At 45.3% G+C, this 18319-nt stretch overlaps 1 protein-coding gene across 1 annotated transcript in view; it reads left to right on the plus strand.

Moving 5' to 3' along the window:
* Positions 1 to 18319, plus strand: part of MAP3K2 (mitogen-activated protein kinase kinase kinase 2) — a 51155-nt gene that overhangs the window by 14430 nt on the left and 18406 nt on the right. Inside the window, exons 6-10 of the mRNA XM_060262663.1 lie at positions 495 to 582; positions 6664 to 6794; positions 7521 to 7600; positions 8501 to 8568; positions 17165 to 17257. Coding sequence (XP_060118646.1) covers positions 495 to 582; positions 6664 to 6794; positions 7521 to 7600; positions 8501 to 8568; positions 17165 to 17257 — 460 coding nt within the window. The remainder of the gene's footprint in view (positions 1 to 494; positions 583 to 6663; positions 6795 to 7520; positions 7601 to 8500; positions 8569 to 17164; positions 17258 to 18319) is intronic.

The raw sequence follows: 18319 nt of genomic DNA on the forward strand, positions 1-18319 counted from the left end.
TGGTACCATAATGTAAAATTTTCTTCCTACTCCTTGCTTCGTCAGAGTGTTGAAAGGGAGAGAAACAAATGTGGCTCAAGGAAGACTAAAGGATGCTAGTTGCTGAAAAAAATGCATTATATTTTCAACTTTATTTTTAATCTGTTACTGCAAATTGCGGTCGTGAACAGTCTACTGTGGAGTAGAAGGGACTAGGTTTCGTTTGTAGAACTGGGATATTTTTTCTTGTTTTGAATTATTCCAGTTTCCATGTTATAAATCTTCACATTTCTTTGTTCCGTTGTCTGTTAAACACTGCAAAGAAAGCTGCTGAGTTGAAATATGTAGAGTCGGGAGCTAATAAACAGCCCCAGTTCAACATCAGATTATTCTCTGATAAGTGGCATGGAAACATCTTGCTCATGAAAAAACAAACAAACAGTATTTTCTTTTATGTGTAGAGTGTGTCTTACAATTTTTCAGAGGATAAAAAAATAATATATTTTCACCTCCAGAGTAATGTGGAGCCTTTGGCATCATTAGAAGACTTGGATAATACAGTATTCAGAGTGACAGAAAGGAAAAGCAGGCTTTCTGTAATAGGTAATGTATTTGTGTTTTTCTGTAATTTTGGAGTGAAAGTTGGCTTTATGTTGAACGATTTTTATGGAAGCATCTTTGCACAAATAGTTTTGATGATTCCTTGCATTAAGGGTGGCATTCCATATGTCAGTTTTAAGCCCAAATAGTCTGTGCAAGATAAGCAGGTTGCAGTATTAATGACAGTTTTGTACAATAAATTTTAATTCCCAAAAAGTAAATGTCAGTGTAACATGGGAAAATAGGGGAGAGTAGCTTATTGAAAAGCTTTGAGATACACACTCCACATAAAGGATGTAAGACACAGAAGTGTCTGAGAAAATCACTCATTTAAAACTGTAACACTGGGAAGAGTTTGTGTGCAGATCTCTATTTGTAGGAAGCAGGGCTTTTTTTGTAGTAGGAACTCCTTTGCATATTAGGCCATACACCCCTAATGTAGCCAATCCTCCAAGAGCTTACAGGGCTCTTAGTACAGGGCCTGCTGTAAGCTCCAGGAGGATTGGCTGCATCAGGGTGTGTGTGGCCTAGTATGCAAAGCAGTTCCTGCTACAAAAAAAAGTCTTGGTAGGAAGATTTATCTAGAACATATCTCAGTTTTGGCTGCTGAAAGAAATCTGTTAGAGGAGTGATTGTTAATACTAGCCAGCTTATTACTTGGTTTTATTTAGTTCTTTCATAGCTGGGCTTGCCAGAATCCTAGAACTGGCAAGTCTTTTTTTTTCCTTTCTGTTTTTAAAGAAAAGGAGAATTGTTTGGTTAGCCAAGCCTAGCTTCTGAGTTGAGCCCAAGGGAGTTCTACCGCTGCTAGTTTTCCCAGCATTCTGCATGCATAACCAAACAGCAGCCTAGCCAGAGCAGATCTGCATTTATCCCAGTCCTCCGAGTCTCTGCAGGCATCAGAATAGAACAAGCTTAGATTTACACATTCAGTCTTGTAGAATATGATTTGTTGGGAAAGTTTTCCTACGTGAGTCCCACCAAAATGAACGGCAGCACGCACAACAGCTTCCGGATGGGTCCAGCCCGACCCATGAGTCATTTTGAGCTCACTCTGGCATGGCCTGAAGAACCAGAATTTAGTGATGCCATCAGGTTGCATTTGTTCCTGCCCAGTGCATCTCTCCTTTGCGCTTATATATTTATTTATTTTAGAAAAATAAATGGGGAGGGACGGTGGCTCAGTGGTAGAGCATCTGCTTGGGAAGCAGAAGGTCCCAGGTTCAATCCCTGGCGTCTCCAAAAAAGGGCCCAGGCAAATAGGTGTGAAAATCCTCAGCTTGAGACCCTGGAGAGCCGCTGCCAGTCTGAGAAGACAATACTGACTTTGATGGACCAAGGGTCTGATTCAGTATAAGGCAGCTTCATATGTTCAAAACAAAATAATAGTATTGAAGGGATACAAAAAGGAAAAGAGGGATTTATATAACATAGTTTCATATATAAAGGATCATTCTATATTACAGAATGTATAAAACAGAAAACATTTCTCCCTAACATCCTTTTCATTATAACATTAAGACATCTATAAAGTACTGTGGTCCTTACTTCTGTTGGGGTACATTTATATTCAACATTTCAAATTTCAGATTTCATTGCTGATTTATTTTGCAACTACATTATTAGTTTAATCATTACTGCATATTCAGTCTTACATATTTCACCACTGCTACATACTCACTGTGACTTTTAACAGATAGGTAATATATCAAAGTACAAAGCAAAGTCTATTATATATCTCATAATAAGAAAATAAAAAAATTTTCTGCTTAAAATCCACTTCCCTATACATTTTTATTTAAGGTGTTACACTTAAAACTGTTCTGCTTCTGCATTGCAATACATTTATATACAATTTTTGAATTAATTTTAAATTTGTATCCTGCTGGCATAATACATACTCCATCTCTCAGATTTCTGAATTGATCTGTTTCTCAGATAGGTTCTTAATTTCACCATTAGTGCATAGTCAGAAAGTTTATTTTCCCATTCTTTTCAGCCTGGACAGACCTGATTTCCATTTTGCTGTGTAGATAATTCTAGCTGCTGTCACCATTTATTTGAATATCTTTTCAAACAAATTTAGTAATTTATTGGGCAGTATGCCTAATAGCATATTCTATTTAAATCTTAGATTTAAATTTTAATGTATTCTGCATTTTTCCATGTATTTCCTTCAATATCTTTTTGCTTTATTTCAAGTCTCCCACATATAGTAAAAGGTTCCATCGATCTCTTAACATTTCCCGTATTTTCCTTTGTAGTTTTTGTCTACTTTCTCCATATCTTTTGGGGTTATATACCATCTAAAAACATTCATCGGTTTACTCTTAATGTGTACCTGTAAACTTAATATATTTTTACATAACCATTCCCATTGTTTCCGCTCTCTAAACATAGTTTCCACTCTCTAAAATTTTGCATCCATTTAATCATACTTTTTTTCACTTGTTCTGTTTCTAGCTGAAGTACTAACTTATATATCCATCACAGTAAATGGTCTTTTGGTTTTAAATAACCAGCTGTTCAGAGTCATTCACCTTTCTTAGAGCTTCACCTTCCATGTTGATAATCATCTTTAGTCTTGAAGCTGATTGATAATAGAGCATTGAATTTTAATTCCTTTATCTCTGGTATTTTTCCAGGATTTGATTTTCCCCTGAGCATTTACCATATTGCCATACACTAAAAAAAACCCCAAACATTTTTATTTCTTGTATTTTTATCATGATAAGCTTCTACCGAGGACATAAGCAGACAGTTTGGAGGGCTCACTACATTCACTCGCGTAAACCATATTTTCAAAAATCCATTTCTGATTATTTAACTCCTTTCTTGTGTTATGATTATTTTAATTGATTCCTCAATCCATAAATGATTGTGTAAACCTTCATCTAGGTTTGCTGATAGAAGCTTTGCTATTCTTTGTCTTGGTTTTTTAATCCAGTCTGCAATCCAAACCAGGGCTGCCACTAGATAATATAATTTTATATTTAGAACTGCTAACCCTCCTCTCTTCTTCCAATCTCAATAATATTTGAAAGTGTATTCTTGGTTTTTTACCATTCCAAATAAATCTGTTTATCTGCCATTCTTTCAATATTCTTTCTTCTATATGTATTTGGAGGGGGGGGGATTAGTTTTGGCAGTGCATTTGATTGTAGAGGTTCTTCCCAACCACAAGATTTTAAATTTCTATATGTGTTTCAATTTCCAAATCTTCTGGTAATGGTTTTTAAAAAGATTACAGCTTTGCCTGGTCACATTTACTCCCAGATAGTTAATGGAGTCAGTAACTATTCTACATTCTATACTTTTTATAATACCTTTTTCTTGTTGAGTTAAAAAATTTTTTATCATTTTTTGGTTTCTTTCTGTTCATTTTATATCCTGAGAAGGATCCAAATTCTTCAATATGTTCTTTACGTACTGTGATGGTTTTTGGAGATCTGAGACTGTGAGACCATATTGGTAGATCCAAGCGGGCAGCCGTATTGGTCTGAAGTAGTTGAACAAAGCAGGAGTCAAGGGCACCTTTAAGACCAACCAAGTTTTATTCAGAACGTAAGCTTTCGTGTGCTCTCTAAGCACGCTTCATCAAACGAGGAGATCAGGTATTGTGGGCTGAAATGCAAGCAGTTTGTTGATTCAGTATGCAGACTGGTCACATGGTAAACCAGTGTGGCTTGGCCATTAGGTCTGGATAGGCCGTAAAAGGTAATAAAGTCCTCTGCCAATTGGTGTTTCTGTAAATCAAGGTGAATCACAAAAGGACGTGTATTTCCTAGTTGCAGTCCACCTAATTTGCTTATCAACATAAATCTATACATTATAAACATCATTCTAGTCTGCCGTTAGAAAACATGCAAGAATACATAAAATGAAAACGGGTTAAGTATATGTAATGAGATAAATAGCCAATATCCCTTATTTGAGTATGTCAGTATAAAACATTATTCTGATACAGTATTATAAAAGAGAAATACATTGGAATACTGTGAATGTGTAGCTATACTCACTGAGAGTGGGTTTAGCATATGTAATGAGATAAAAAAACCAATATCCCTGTTCAGTCCTGGGGAGGTGTTTGTTCCAAGTTTCATAATAATTTGTAATTCAGCATTTTCTCTCTCCATTCTGTTCTTGACGTTTTATTGCAAAGGAACTTAGATTTACACCTAGATTTACAGAAATACCAATTGGCAGAGGACTTTATTACCTTTTATGGCTATCCAGACCTAATGGCCAAGCCACACTGGTTTAAAATGTGATCATTCTGCATACTTAATCAACAAACTGCTTGTATTTCAGCCCACAATACCTGATCCCCTCGTCTGATAAAGTGTGCTTAGAGAGCACACGAAAGCTTACGTTCTGAATAAAACTTGGTTGGTCTTAAAGGTGCCACTTGACTCCTGCTTTGTGAGACCATATTGTCTGCATAGCTTTTCATTTTAAATTCTTTTCATTTTAAATTCACCCAAAGGGTGATTAACATGTGGAATTCACTGCCACAGGAGGTGGTGGCGGCCACAAGTATAGCCACCTTCAAGAGGGGTTTAGATAAAAATATGGAGCAGAGGTCCATCAGTGGCTATTAGCCACAGTGTATGTGTGTATATAACATTTTTTGCCACTGTGTGACACAGAGGGTTGGACTTGATGGGCCGTTGGCCTGATCCAACATGGCTTCTCTTATGTTCTTATGTTCTTATTCTAAGATAGAACAATGAGGAACAAGAGACATCTCTGGCACGTTCCTTTTCCTGTTGAGATTGCTTGTTAATTTTCCATTTATTAAAATCTTTGCGTGTTGGTACTTGGCTTGTTACACTTGTCCTACAGCATGTTAAAGTAGTGCTGGTGGTCAGAAATTGCATATACCCAGTTAACTTGCAGATTCAGTTCTGTGAAAATGCAATTTCACCTCAGGCAGCCTTCTAGCCAAAGAGAAATTAGGAGTATGTTATGATAATTCATCATACGGCATACTAATCTTGAACACATTACCATCTGGTGATTTAGAACACACTACCACCTGGTGATTTAGTCCAGTGGTACCTTTGAGAGCCAGTTTGGTGTAGTGGTTAAGTATGCGGACTGTTATCTGGGAGAACCGGGTTTGATTCCCCACTCCTCCACTTGCACCTGCTGGGATGGCCTTGGGTCAGCCGTAGCTCTGGCAGAGGTTGTCCTTGAAAGGGCAGCTGCTGTGAGAGCCCTCTCCAGCCCCACCCACCTCACAGGGTGTCTGTTGTGGGGGAGGAAGAGAGCCAGTTTGGTGTAGTGGTGAAGTGTGCGGACTCTTATCTGGGAGAACTGGGTTTGATTCCCCACTCCTCCACTTGCACCTGCTGGGATGGCCTTGGGTCAGCCGTAGCTCTGGCAGAGGTTGTCCTTGAAAGAGCAGCTGCTGTGAGAGTCCTCTCAGTCCCACCCACCTCACAGGGTGTCTGTTGTGGGGGAGGAAGAGAGCCAGTTTGGTGTAGTGGTGAAGTGTGCGGACTCTTATCTGGGAGAACTGGGTTTGATTCCCCACTCCTCCACTTGCACCTGCTGGAATGGCCTTGGGAAAGCCATAGCTCTGGCAGAGGTTGTCCTTGAAACGGCAGCTGCTGTGAGAGCCCTCTCCAGCCCCACCCACCTCACAGGGTGTCTGTTGTGGGGGAGGAAGGTAAAGGAGATTGTGAGCCGCTGTGAGACTCTTCGGAGTGGAGGGCGGGATATAAATCCAATATCATCATCTTCTTAAGACCAACAAAGTTTTATTCAAGGTGCAAGCTTTCATACGCAAGCAAACATCTAATGGTTTAGTTCTGACAATTGGAGAAAATTCAGATCTTTCCACACACAATGCAACCATTAAATAAAGGTAGGTTGAAACATGCAGTACAATTGGTGATGAAATATTTTTTTAAAAAGCAAAATTTCTGCTGTACTAGATTATATGTGCTTGGCAGACAATGTGGAAGCTTTAAAAAGCAGGAAAATCTTTGCTTTTGAAATCAAATAAGTTATTGATTCTGGGAAGGGTGAAGGATTTTTACGACTCTCTACTCAAATGTACTTCTTAACAATTAAAAGGTTATTATGCTCGTGATAGAAGCTCACCTCCTCCCGGATACATTCCAGATGAGCTGCACCAGGTGGCCCGGAATGGGTCATTCACCAGTATCAACAGTGAGGGAGAGTTCATTCCAGAAAGTATGGATCAGGCAAGTGTTTTTCCCCTACTCCCAGTTCTTTAATGTGGTGAAAGGGACAGTTGCATGCAGGCTCTTCCGATCTACCTTTCTATCCATTATATCATGTGTACACATTATCTTCTAAATGGGATTGTGCATCTTGCTGGTTGAAGGCAGAAATTCCCATCCAGATGATTTTGTGTCATAGTTTGTCCAAGTAACTTAGCTCTAAGGAACTGGGAAAACCTCCTCTGTTCTTCTTCATACACTTCATATATAATAGAGGTATAGTATATAGTATAGAGGTATTTCCCTGTTTTACTGGTCTGAATATTTTCCCATCAACCTTTCAGAAGCTTTTAGGTATCCCAAATGACTGCCTGGCATATAGGGGAGAAGAAAGCAAAACACATATTTACAGTGTGTGTATATTTACAGTGAAGTTCTTCTGCTTGGGATTGTTCTTTTCTTCCTTTATCCCAGTATAGTGCACAGTAATAAATATAATAAATTCTTGCTAGGGGGTTAGCCAAAATGAAAAAATGAAGATATAACTTATTTCTCTTTTTTGTATCAGAGGATACGTCTAACACCACATTCTGGAATTTCTGTAGTAACTTCCTCTCCTTAAGACTGCCTATTGTTATAGTATTTGTCTTGAGTCTTATTTTGACATTTGAGTGATGGAGGCATTGCACAGTTTGGCTGAAGTACCTTGTTGTTGATCATTCTTAAGTCTATTGTACTTTCTTCCAGATGTTGGATCCATTATCATTGAGTAGTCCCGAAAACTCTGGCTCTGGAAGCTGCCCCTCTCTTGACAGTCCTTTAGATGGGTAAGAATTTCTAGTATTTTACACAGCTTTGTCTTGCATTCTTTAAAGCTGGAGCCAGATGGGCAGACATGTTGGCTTGAAGCAGTAAAACAAAGTTGGAGTCCAGTGGCACCTTTAAGACCAGCAAAGTTTAATTAAGATATGAGCTTGCGTGTGTGCACACACACTTCCTTAGATACACTGAAACTGACGTTACCAGTCCACACATACAATTAGAGGTTGAACAGCAAATCAGCAGGCAACATAGTGAAGATGTTTTAACAGATGCAAACAGGAATTACAAGCACAGTTTACAGGGTCACCATTTGTTTGGATTTAATTCCGGGTGCGGGGGGAAGCAGTGAAGCAAATAAATATGTCAGAATTGGAGATAGATATGTAAATGCATCCTTCTTAATTGTGGAGTGCTAAGAGTAATTAACTGAGACCCTGTTGTTACACTCCCATCAGTCTCCATGCTTGATGGAGCATAACAGCAGGGTCTCAGTTACTTACTCTTAGTACTCCACAGTTAAGAAGGATACTTTTACATATCTATCTCCAATTCTGACATATTTATTTGCTTCACTGCCCCCCCCCCCCCCCGGAATTAAATCCAAACAACTGGTGGCCATATAAAATTTGCTTGTAATCCCTATCTGCATCTGTTAAAACACCTTCATTATGTTGTATGCTGATTTGCTTTTCAACCTCTGCCTGTATGTAGGGACTGGTAACTTCAGTTCCAGTGTATCTGGGGAAATGAGTGTGCACACAAAAGCTCATACGTTGAATAAAACTTTGTTGGTCTTAAAGGTGCCACTGAACTTAAACTTTATTCTTTTAAGCTGTTGGCCACAAAATATATGAGATTGCTCATTACGAAAAGCTATAATAGGTCAACCTTGTTTGTCTTTCTAGAGACAATTATCCCAAATCCCGAATGCCAAGAGCACAAAGCTATCCAGATAACCACCAAGAATTCTCAGGTAGGTAAAATAAATGGGCATGGACACAATTTCTGAAACTTTTAAGCATCCTTTATATATATATAAAAGCCCAAATGTTCTGGCATGATTCACCACATCAGCCATTAGCCTGTCAACCGCCACTCAAGTTCCACTGAATTCCATTGGTTTAGTCTGCTCCTCTTTCCCGCCCTCTGTTGCCTACCCTCATTCTCTGTGGCATTTGGAAGAAAAAGTAGGCAGCAGCAATGGGGAGATGGCAAAGAGACAAGGAATGAAGGTGGTGCTGCTGCAGCTCCTCTTGCTGTTAGCCTCCAGGGAGGAAGGCTACTCAAGTGCACAGGTACTCTTCGCCTCGAAAAGAGACTAGGTGGCAAGGCCTGACCCCACTGATAGCATTTCCTCAGAGGCTATGGCAGCTGCCTCTTTCCTGTCCCTCCCTCCCTCCCAGGCTTGCCAATCCCCAGGTCCCAGTGGGGTTTCTCTCGCTTTTCCAGACTGCTTCCCGCTCCCAGTCAGCTGGCCAGCAGGGGAAGCCCTGCCCCCACAGCCCCCATGTGCCTTTCCACCTCTGGAGGCTTCAGACTCCACTCCGAAAAGCTTCCTCTTGGGATGGTGCGTCTGCGTCTTTAAGGCTGAAGGGGGGTGGGGGAGCAGGTAGAATAGCATGACTGTGAAAGCAGCCCAAACCCTCCATTGGTTGCACAATCTTTGCAGAGGTCGTTTGCAGCCCAGACCCTTCATTGGTCGCACAATCTTTTCAGTTGCTTTGTGTTACTTTGAATAAGTTGGAAGTTCAGCAACCCGTGAGTAGATCTGCGAATCCCCTGGTGGGAGCAGGCCCTCCCCTGCTTCAGAGTCATCAGAAAGGGGGGTGGGGGGAGGAAAATGTCTGATGGGAACTTCATTATTCCCTATGAAGATTGATTCCCATAGGGAATAATGGAGAATTGATCTGGGGGTATCTGGGGCTCTGGAGGGGCTGTTGTTTGAGCTAGAGGCACCAAATTTTCAGCACAGCATCTAAGGACTCTCCTCAAAATGCACTCCAAGTTTCAAAGGGATTGGACCAGGGGGTCCAATTTTATGAGCCCTAAAAGAAGGTGCCCCTATTTTTCATTATTTCTAATGAAGGGAAGGCATTTAAAAGGTGTGTGGTTCCTTTAAATGTGATGGCAGGAACTCCCTTTGGAGTTCAGTTGTGCTTGTCACAACTTTGCTTATGGTTCCACCCCCAATGTCTCCTGGCTCCACCCCCAAAGTCCCCAGATATTTCTTGAATTGGACTTGGCAACCCTACTCCCTCCCCTCAGCTTCAGATGAGCCCAGATGAGGATCAGGCTATTGGGGAAGCTGCTAGGCAGTGGCTCTTGCTAGGCAACCAAGCTTGGTTCTGTCAGTAAAAGGCAGCGGGGGGAGGCGCTTTCCAGGCCTCTTTTGGCCTTTGAGAGAGATCTCATTGGGCCCAGTCCTGACTACAGTTGCCAGTTCCAGGTTGGTGGGAAATTCCTGGAGATTTTATGGTGGAGTTTAAGGAAGCCAGAGTTTAGGGAGAGGAGAGCCCTCAGCTGAATATAATGCCTTAGAGTCCACCCTCCAAAGCAGTTGTTTTCTCCAGAGGGAGCGAGATCTGTTGTTTGGAGTTTAGTTTTCATACCAGGAGATCCTCAGGCTCCACCTTGGCTACCCTAGGCCTGGTTCCTTGCTACTGATCTTCTTCGTGGTCTCTGTGCTTCACACTCATGGGATAGAGCGCCTGCGCCGATCCCTGAATTGGTACCTAAAAAGCCCGGGATTTTTTCACTCTCAGCACCAACGGGCATGCGCAGGCGTCCCAGTGTGCATGCTCACCGGCGCCAGCACGAGGATCCCGCCAGTTCCTTTCTGACTGCTGCGCTGAGAGGATCTCCTTTTGTGTCCCCGGTGGGTAGAGTAATCTTAGGATTGCCTTTCTTGTTGTATATAGCCTGTTTGTTATTTTCTTAGTGTAGTTAGTTAGTTAGTTGTTAGATAGTTAGTGTTGTAAAAAAAAATTGTTGGACTTGCCCTTCGGGGCCCAGTTTTCCCCCATTTTTCCCCTCAGAGACTTTCCTGGGTGGGTTTTTTCCTTGACATCTATGGAAAGACGTTGGGGTTGTGTGAAGAAGATTGCCCCCCCCCCCCCCCCGACGGCCATTCCCTCTGTCTCCTTTGTTTGGGTGAGGGACATCGTGTGAATTCTTGCTCGCACTGTCTGAGTTTTTCCAAACAAACTCGCAAGAAACGAGTGGCGAGGCTTTCGGCTGCGTTGGTTGAGTCAGCACTTCGTCTTCAAAAGATGGCATCGGGCTCAGCGGTACTGATGGGAGAGGCTGTGGTCCCGACGGTCACTTCGGCCGATACATCGCCGATCAGGACCGAGATGCCAGTCGAGCACGGGTGTTCCACAAAGCGACGTTCTGAAAGGTCAGTGGACACCCCAGCTAAAAAGCGTCGGGATGACTCGGGGACCCGATCATCCGCACCGAAGAAGGTGAAATCTAAGGAGAAGCGGAAGAAGAGATCGTCCCACACTCCTTCCCCTTCTCATGACACTTCGACATCGATGTTGACCGCTCCACCGAGGAAGATCTTGGCGTCCCCACATCGTAGCCCTTCGGTGTCGAGAGGCAGTGTTTCGCAGCAGTTGCGTCTATCAGCATCGGAGCAAGAGATTGACCTCACTCAGCGCTCCCATTCTTCGGGGTCGAGGAGTCACAGTGAGAGCGACTCTGTCTCGGAGGTGGAGATGTCAGCACCGATGGAGCCATTGGCACCACTGGATCAGGCAAGAGGTCGGAGAGAGATGGAACTGACCATCGTAGCTCGCCACTTCCCACCGCTTCCACCGTGGGAGCAGCGCCAGTGGCCTCCCTACGCCTATCCATACCCGCCATACCAGTGGTACCCCCCTCAGGAGTTTGCAGACTGGGACCAGCAATCCGAGGCATCCCATATGTCGAGGCTTTCCCAGCATTCTAGGCGGCGTCCCTCAGCATCGATGTCTGTCCCACCGAAAGACGCGGCATGGTGGTGGAGGAAGTCCAGCCTAGGTTGTCGCTGTTGATCCGGTCACCCGTCAGAGAGTCAACGCCGGGGCTCTCGGAACATTCTTTGAGGAGAGAGTCTTCATCGTCGGACTCCAAGGTCGGTACCGACGATCCGGACAGGACTTTGGAACCTTCGCCAGTGTCTCATACCGCTGAGGATCTTCCCATTTCACCATCGGAGGATCTAAAGTCGTATGGGGACCTGGTGAAGAGAATAGCACTCTCCCTCTCTCTCCTGGTGACACAACCGCAACCTGTTGTAGACGCCACCGTATTCGTCATCATGCAGCAGGATGCGTCTACAGCGGTTGCCCTGCCTGTTATGAAGCTCATCTTACAGGCGGTGAAGGAGCCCTGGGCGAAGCCTGCTTCTACACCTGTGTCATCAAGAAGGTTGGACCACATGTACTGCGTCCAAGAGGCCGGTGCTGAAATTCTGTGGTCGTATCCTCCTCGTCAAAGGCCCGCAAGACGCACTCCTTTCCACCAGACAAGGAGGGAAAGAAGCTGGACAATGTTGGGAAGAAGTTTTACTCTGCTGGGCGCTGGGAGTAAAGGTATCTAACTATGCTGCGCGCATGGCTAGATACCAATACTCAGTGTGGGAACAACTTACCCCGCTCTTGTCTTCCCTGAATGAGGAGAAGAGGTCTGCTGCAAAGAAGTTGCAGAAGGGAGGCTTTGCTGTAGCCAAACAACAACTGGCTGCAGCAAAGCATATGGTGGATGTCTCAGCAAGAACCATCACTTCTGCTGTCTGCTTCCACCGCCACTCCTGGCTCAGGTCAACAGCCCTCCAGCAGTACACCAGGGCCTTCGTTGAAGATCTACCCTTCGAGGGCAAAGGCCTCTTCAGCTCGACCACCGACAATGCACTCCAGGAAATGGATAAAAGCATAAAAACTTCCAGGAACCTGGGTATCCCGGTGTCTTCCAGAGCTACGAAACCAAAACAGTGGAACAAACCTTGGTCAAAGAAGCCATATCAAAAGTTCTCCTCGGAACAGCAGTGGAGACCTTGCTCTGCCCAACCTGAGAGTAGGTCCCCATACAGGGGGAACAATAGAAACCGCTGCGCTTCTGCACAGACTACCGGCAAGTCCAAGGGCGCTCGCCCTCAAAAGCAGGGCCTTTGACTTTTTGGTAGCATGCATCACCATCCCCACTTCTTCGTCTATCCGCCTCTGCCCATTCCTGTCGGTCTGGGAGTCCATCTCTACAGACAGGTGGGCACTTTCCATCGGAAGGCTACAAAATAGATTTTGCTCAGATTCTGAACCAAACTGTGGTAATCATCACACCCCTTTCCCCACCTCTGCTGGCAGAGGTGAGCAACCTCCTACAGAAACACGCCATAGAACGGGTCCCGTTGGAGGCCAGGACAGGAGGCTTCTACTCTCATTACTTCCTGGTTCCCAAGCGGGACGGGGGTTTGAGACCAATCATGGACCTTCGGAATCTGAACAAGTTTATTCTGTACCAGAAGTTCAGAATGTCCACTCTGCAAACAATTCTGCCCCTCATCAACCAAGGGGACTGGATGGCAACGCTGGACCTCAAGGATGCCTACTTCCACGTCAGCATCCATCCTGCGTTCAGACGTTTACTTCGGTTTGCAGTAGGTTCTCAACACTTCCAGTTCAAGGCCCTTCCGTTCGGCTTGTCCACTGCACCTCGGGTGTTCACGAAGATGAGGAGCATTGTGGCTGCCCACCTCCAGCTTCAAGGGATAGTCGTCTTTCCATACATTGACGATGGGCTCTTTGTGGCGGAGTCGAAGGAAAGTTTGTCAAACCATATTGCCACCACTCTTCGTCTTCTTCACACCTTGGGTCTGCGGGTCAATTTGGAGAAATCACACCTTACTCCATTACGGACAGTTCAGTTCAAAGGGGCTTTGCTGGATACGAACCTTCATCGCGCTTTCCTGCCTCAGCAGAGAGCGATGGACATTATCAACCTTGTCAAACTTCTGCAGAGTCGAAAGTGGGGCACGGCGCAGCAGCTGCAGAGGATGCTGGGGCTGATGGCGGCGACTACAAGTGTGCTGATCTTTGCGAAGCTGAGGATGAGAGGCCTACAACTTTGATTTCTTCGTCAGTTTCGACCGTTAAGGGACTCACCTCGAAAGAGGTTTGTAATTCCACCTGTGACCCTTCAAACACTGCAGTGGTGGAAATCAAAGAACAACATTTGTCAGGGAGCTCCCTTCCACCTACCTGTACCAACAGTGACGTTCACAACAGATGCGTCTTTATGGGGTTGGGGGGCCCACATGGACGCTCTGTGTGTGGGGGGCCCTTGGCCTTTGAAATTGACTCACTGCCGTATAAATTACCTGGAACTGCTGGCAGTTCATTTTGCTCTTCGATTCTTCCGCCCCATGGTGGTGGGGAAGGTTGTTGCTCTGCTTACTGACAATACCACTGCCCTGTGTTACATCAACAGACAGGGAGGGACAGTTTCTCGACGGCTCTGTGCGCTGGCACTGGAACTGTGGTCGGAGTGCCTGGACCACGACATCTTTGTAAAGACTGCGCATCTCCCAGGGGTGCTCAACCTGCAAGCAAGACTCCCTAAGCAGGGGTGCAGCTTCCCCGCCCGGGTAGGAGATACAGTGGCGCTTCCTTCAACCCGTGTTTCAGCTCTGGGGGTATCCTCAGGTGGACGTCTTTGCCACAGCCGAGAACCGGAAGTGTCCTCTGTTCTGCTCCAGAGGGGGCTCGGATCCAGAGTCGTTGGGAGACGGTCTGCTGTTCCTGTGGGAAGGTCGGTTCCTATATCTGTTCCCACCTCTGCCACTATTGACAAGAGTGGTCAACAAGATCGCGCGCGAGAGACTATGCTGCATCCTGGTGACTCCATGGTGGCCTCGGCAGAACTGGTTCCCGATCTTGCTCCAACTGGCGAGGGGGGTCTTCTACCAGTTTCCGGCGGAACCGGATCTTCTGTCAGCTCAGGACGGTCATGTATTCCATCATAACATGCCCCACCTGAAGCTGACAGCGTGATTCATCGACCCTGTGAGTTCTCCAGCAGAGTCCAACGCGTTTTCCTGAATAGCAGGAAGCTGTCTACCCGCGCTTCTTATGACAGGAAGTGGCGGAAGTTTCTTCAGTTTTTAGTTGATCCTACAGTTTTGCCCCAGAGGGTGGGACTGCCGGTTATTTTTGAGTTTTTGTTATCTCTGGTGGATGCTGGCCTTGTTTTTTCCTCCATTAAAGTTTATCTGGCGGCAATATCTGCATTCCATGAACCAGTGGAGGGGCATTCAGTTTTTGCACACCCTCATTCTAAGAGATTTTTGAAGGGTTTGCTTAGGCTTCATCCTCCTTCAAGATCACCCCCACAGTTGTGGGATTTGACTCTAGTGTTGGACAGGCTGACTCGGCGTCCTTTTGAGCCGATGGCCACATGCTTGTTACAGCTCCTATCTTGGAAGACTGCTTTTTTGGTAGCCATCACATCAGCACGCTGTGCAGGGGAGCTCACGGCTATGCGTTGTGACTACTCATATTTAGCTTTTCAGGAGTCTGGAGTGTCCTTAGCTCCTGATATTTCCTTTCTCCCCAAGGTGATTTCTCAGTTCCACCTTAACTTAGAAGTTTGGTTGCTCACGTTTTATCCTACACCTTCCTCGGATGAGGAACGTAGGTTGCATGCTTTAGATGTTAAGCGTGCATTATTGTTTTATTTGAGTCGCTCCAAGAGTTTTCGTAAGGACCGGCATCTTTTTGTTTCTTATGCTGCTCCTAAGTTAGGTTCCAGAATCTCATCTCAGCGGCTTTCAAAATGGCTCACTGAGACTATTAAACTGTGTTATTCGTTGGCTAAGAAGCTGTTACCTGGGCCTATTCGCGGACACTCTACAAGAGCGATGGCGACGTCGGTGGCGTTCCTGAAAGGCGTTTCCCTGACGGACGTTTGCAAGTCTGCCACCTGGTCCTCTCCGCATGCCTTTATGAAGCACTGCATGCTGGACGTGCATGCTCAACAGAGGACTCGTCTGGGAGCTGCAGTGCTGCAAGCTGTTTCTTCTGATTGACCGTCTTCCCACCTCCAGGTATGTCTTGCTTGCTAATCTCCCATGAGTGTGAAGCACAGAGACCACGAAGAAGATAGACAGGTTGCTTACTTGTAACTGTAGATCTTCGAGTGGTCATCTGTGCATTCACACTACCCGCCCTCCTTCCCCACTGCTGACGGTCTCCCTCCAGTAGGGGCTTCCAGCAGTCAGGAAGGAACTGGCGGGATCCTCGCGCTGGCGCCGGTGAGCATGCGCACTGGGATGCCTGCGCATGTCCGTTGGTGCCGAGCGCGAAAAAATCCCGGGCTTTTTAGGTACCGATTCGGGGATCGGCGCAGGCGCTCTATCCCATGAGTGTGAATGCACAGATGACCACTCGAAGATCTACAGTTACAGGTAAGCAACCTGTCTTTCAGCAGCACCCCCTCTATGACAGAGGAATTAGCATTTCAGAGGAGAGTCTGCTAGACTTAGGTTCTTGCTGTGGAAGCTAACTGGGTGATTTTTGGACCAATCACAGACTTTCCTCAAAGGGTTGTTGTGCAGATGAAAAGGGGGAGGGGAGAATGATGTAAGCTGCTGTGGTCCTTAGTGTAGAGAGAGACTCTCCTTTCCTTAAGTAGAGGCTGTAGGGAGGAGGAAGGAGATGGAAAGCTGAAGTCACATCAGTTCCCTTACCGAAAATGGTCACCTTGGAGTGCCTACTCTGTGGTATACCATAACACAAACAGGCCAGGCCAAAAAAACCAGATTATGCCACAAGCTCACAGTGATGCTAAATGCCACAGGGCTGAATATGATAGGGAAAGGCGGCAACAGTGCGCTGCAAACAAAAGGAATGCTGAACTTCAGCATCTGCGCGACCGTTATCATCCCTGCACTCCCCCCATGATTATCTTCCCTTCTCTCCATTCTGGGCCTGTTTCAGGGCTTTGAGCCATCACAGTCGGGGGGACACACACAAACATGCCGGGAAGGGGGGAAGGCGGCATCTATTTCAGCTGTGGCGTGGGTGGGAAGACAGAAAGGGTGTGGGTAAGTGACTGTCATGGGTGGGGGAGTAGTAGAATGCCAAGGGTACGGCAATAGTTGAGAGGAAGAGATGGTTGGGGAGTGGATGGTAGTTGGAGGGGGGTGGGGGTGGGAAGGCATCGGGGGGCACTCACCCAGAGCTGCTTTCTAGAGCCCATTGTATTTTTATTCACAACGGACCTTATGCCTAGTACACTTATAATTTCCAAATAAAGATGTACTGTTGTTAGACCTGTCTTAATTACATGCGTGTCCCAGTTAAATTTGATCTGGGGCCAAGTAGGTAAACCTATAACTGTAAATACTACCTCAAGTCCATTCTAACTGTGCAGCTTGTATAACTGACGAAAAACGCAGCAGATCCTCTACTTGTGCAGTCTGCCAACGCTTAGCCGGTCTACTTTTCAAATGTTGGCCATTAGACAAGATGTCTTGAAATAAGTTTTCTGTACTATCAAACTTTTATGATAACATTATTGCTCCCTTTCAGACTACGATCTCCCAATATTTGAGAAGTTTGGAAAAGGCGGAACTTACCCTCGAAGGTATCATATTTCATACCATCACCAAGACTACAATGATGGTAAGTTGCAGGCTTTGTAACACTATTATATACAAAAGGACCACGGTATGGATAGTAACCCAAAGTTGCTAAAGTTTCGTCTATACAGCAAAGATTAAATTCTCTCTATTTTGACTATCATTATCATAAATCATAATTGAACATATATGAACATATGAAGCTGCCTTATACTAAATCAGATCTTTGGTCCATCAAAATCAGTATTGTCTTCTCAGACTGGCAGCGGCTCTCCAGGGTCTCCAGCTGAGGTTTTTCACACCTATTTGCCTGGACCCTTTTTTGGAGATGCCAGGGATTGAACCTGGGACCTTCTGCTTCCCAAGCAGATGCTCTACCACTGAGCCACCGTCCCTCCCCTAATTCTCTTGTGGGGTGACCAAATGGAGCTCTCCCATTCATTTAGGAATGCATTCCATGTACTCCAGAAACCATTGGCTGGTCACAGCTCAGTCAGAGTCTCTCCCCTCCCATTGGCTGACTCCCCTGCTCCTGCCTACTCTGGCCCAAGAATGTTGAACGAACTGCCAAAAGCAGTTTTACCTCAGAAAGAGACACATTTTCCACTCTTCTGTGTCAACTGGCCTCAGAAAGGACTGCTGCTGTACTGAAGCCTCACAAAACATGTCATGGCCACCACCAGGAACAGACCTCTGCTGCCCTATTAATGGCCCACACAGATGGCTGCCGATACAATCAGCCTCTGAAGGGCGCCAGAATAAGCCAGGGAGATGTCCCACAGTTCTTGTCTTTCTTGCCTCTTTCCTATCACTCCTTGTCTCCCTCCTCCCCTCAGCCTCATCCCAGGATGGTTGACTGAGAAGGAGATAGGGCTACCAACTTCAGGTTGGGAAATTCCTGGAGATTTGAGGGCTGGAGCCTGGAGGGGGTTGGGCATGAGGAAGGGTGGGGCCTCAGACAGGTACAAGGCCGCCCTCCAAACCAGCCGTTTCCTCATGGGGAACCACTGTTGCCAATCTCCAGGTGATAACAATAAACTCTTTAAATACATGACAGTATATAAAGGTGATGACAGTAAACTCTTCATATACAAGTCATAACAGT

The sequence above is a fragment of the Heteronotia binoei genome, chromosome 21 (genome assembly GCF_032191835.1).
Source record: "Heteronotia binoei isolate CCM8104 ecotype False Entrance Well chromosome 21, APGP_CSIRO_Hbin_v1, whole genome shotgun sequence".
Lineage (NCBI taxonomy): Eukaryota > Metazoa > Chordata > Lepidosauria > Squamata > Gekkonidae > Heteronotia > Heteronotia binoei.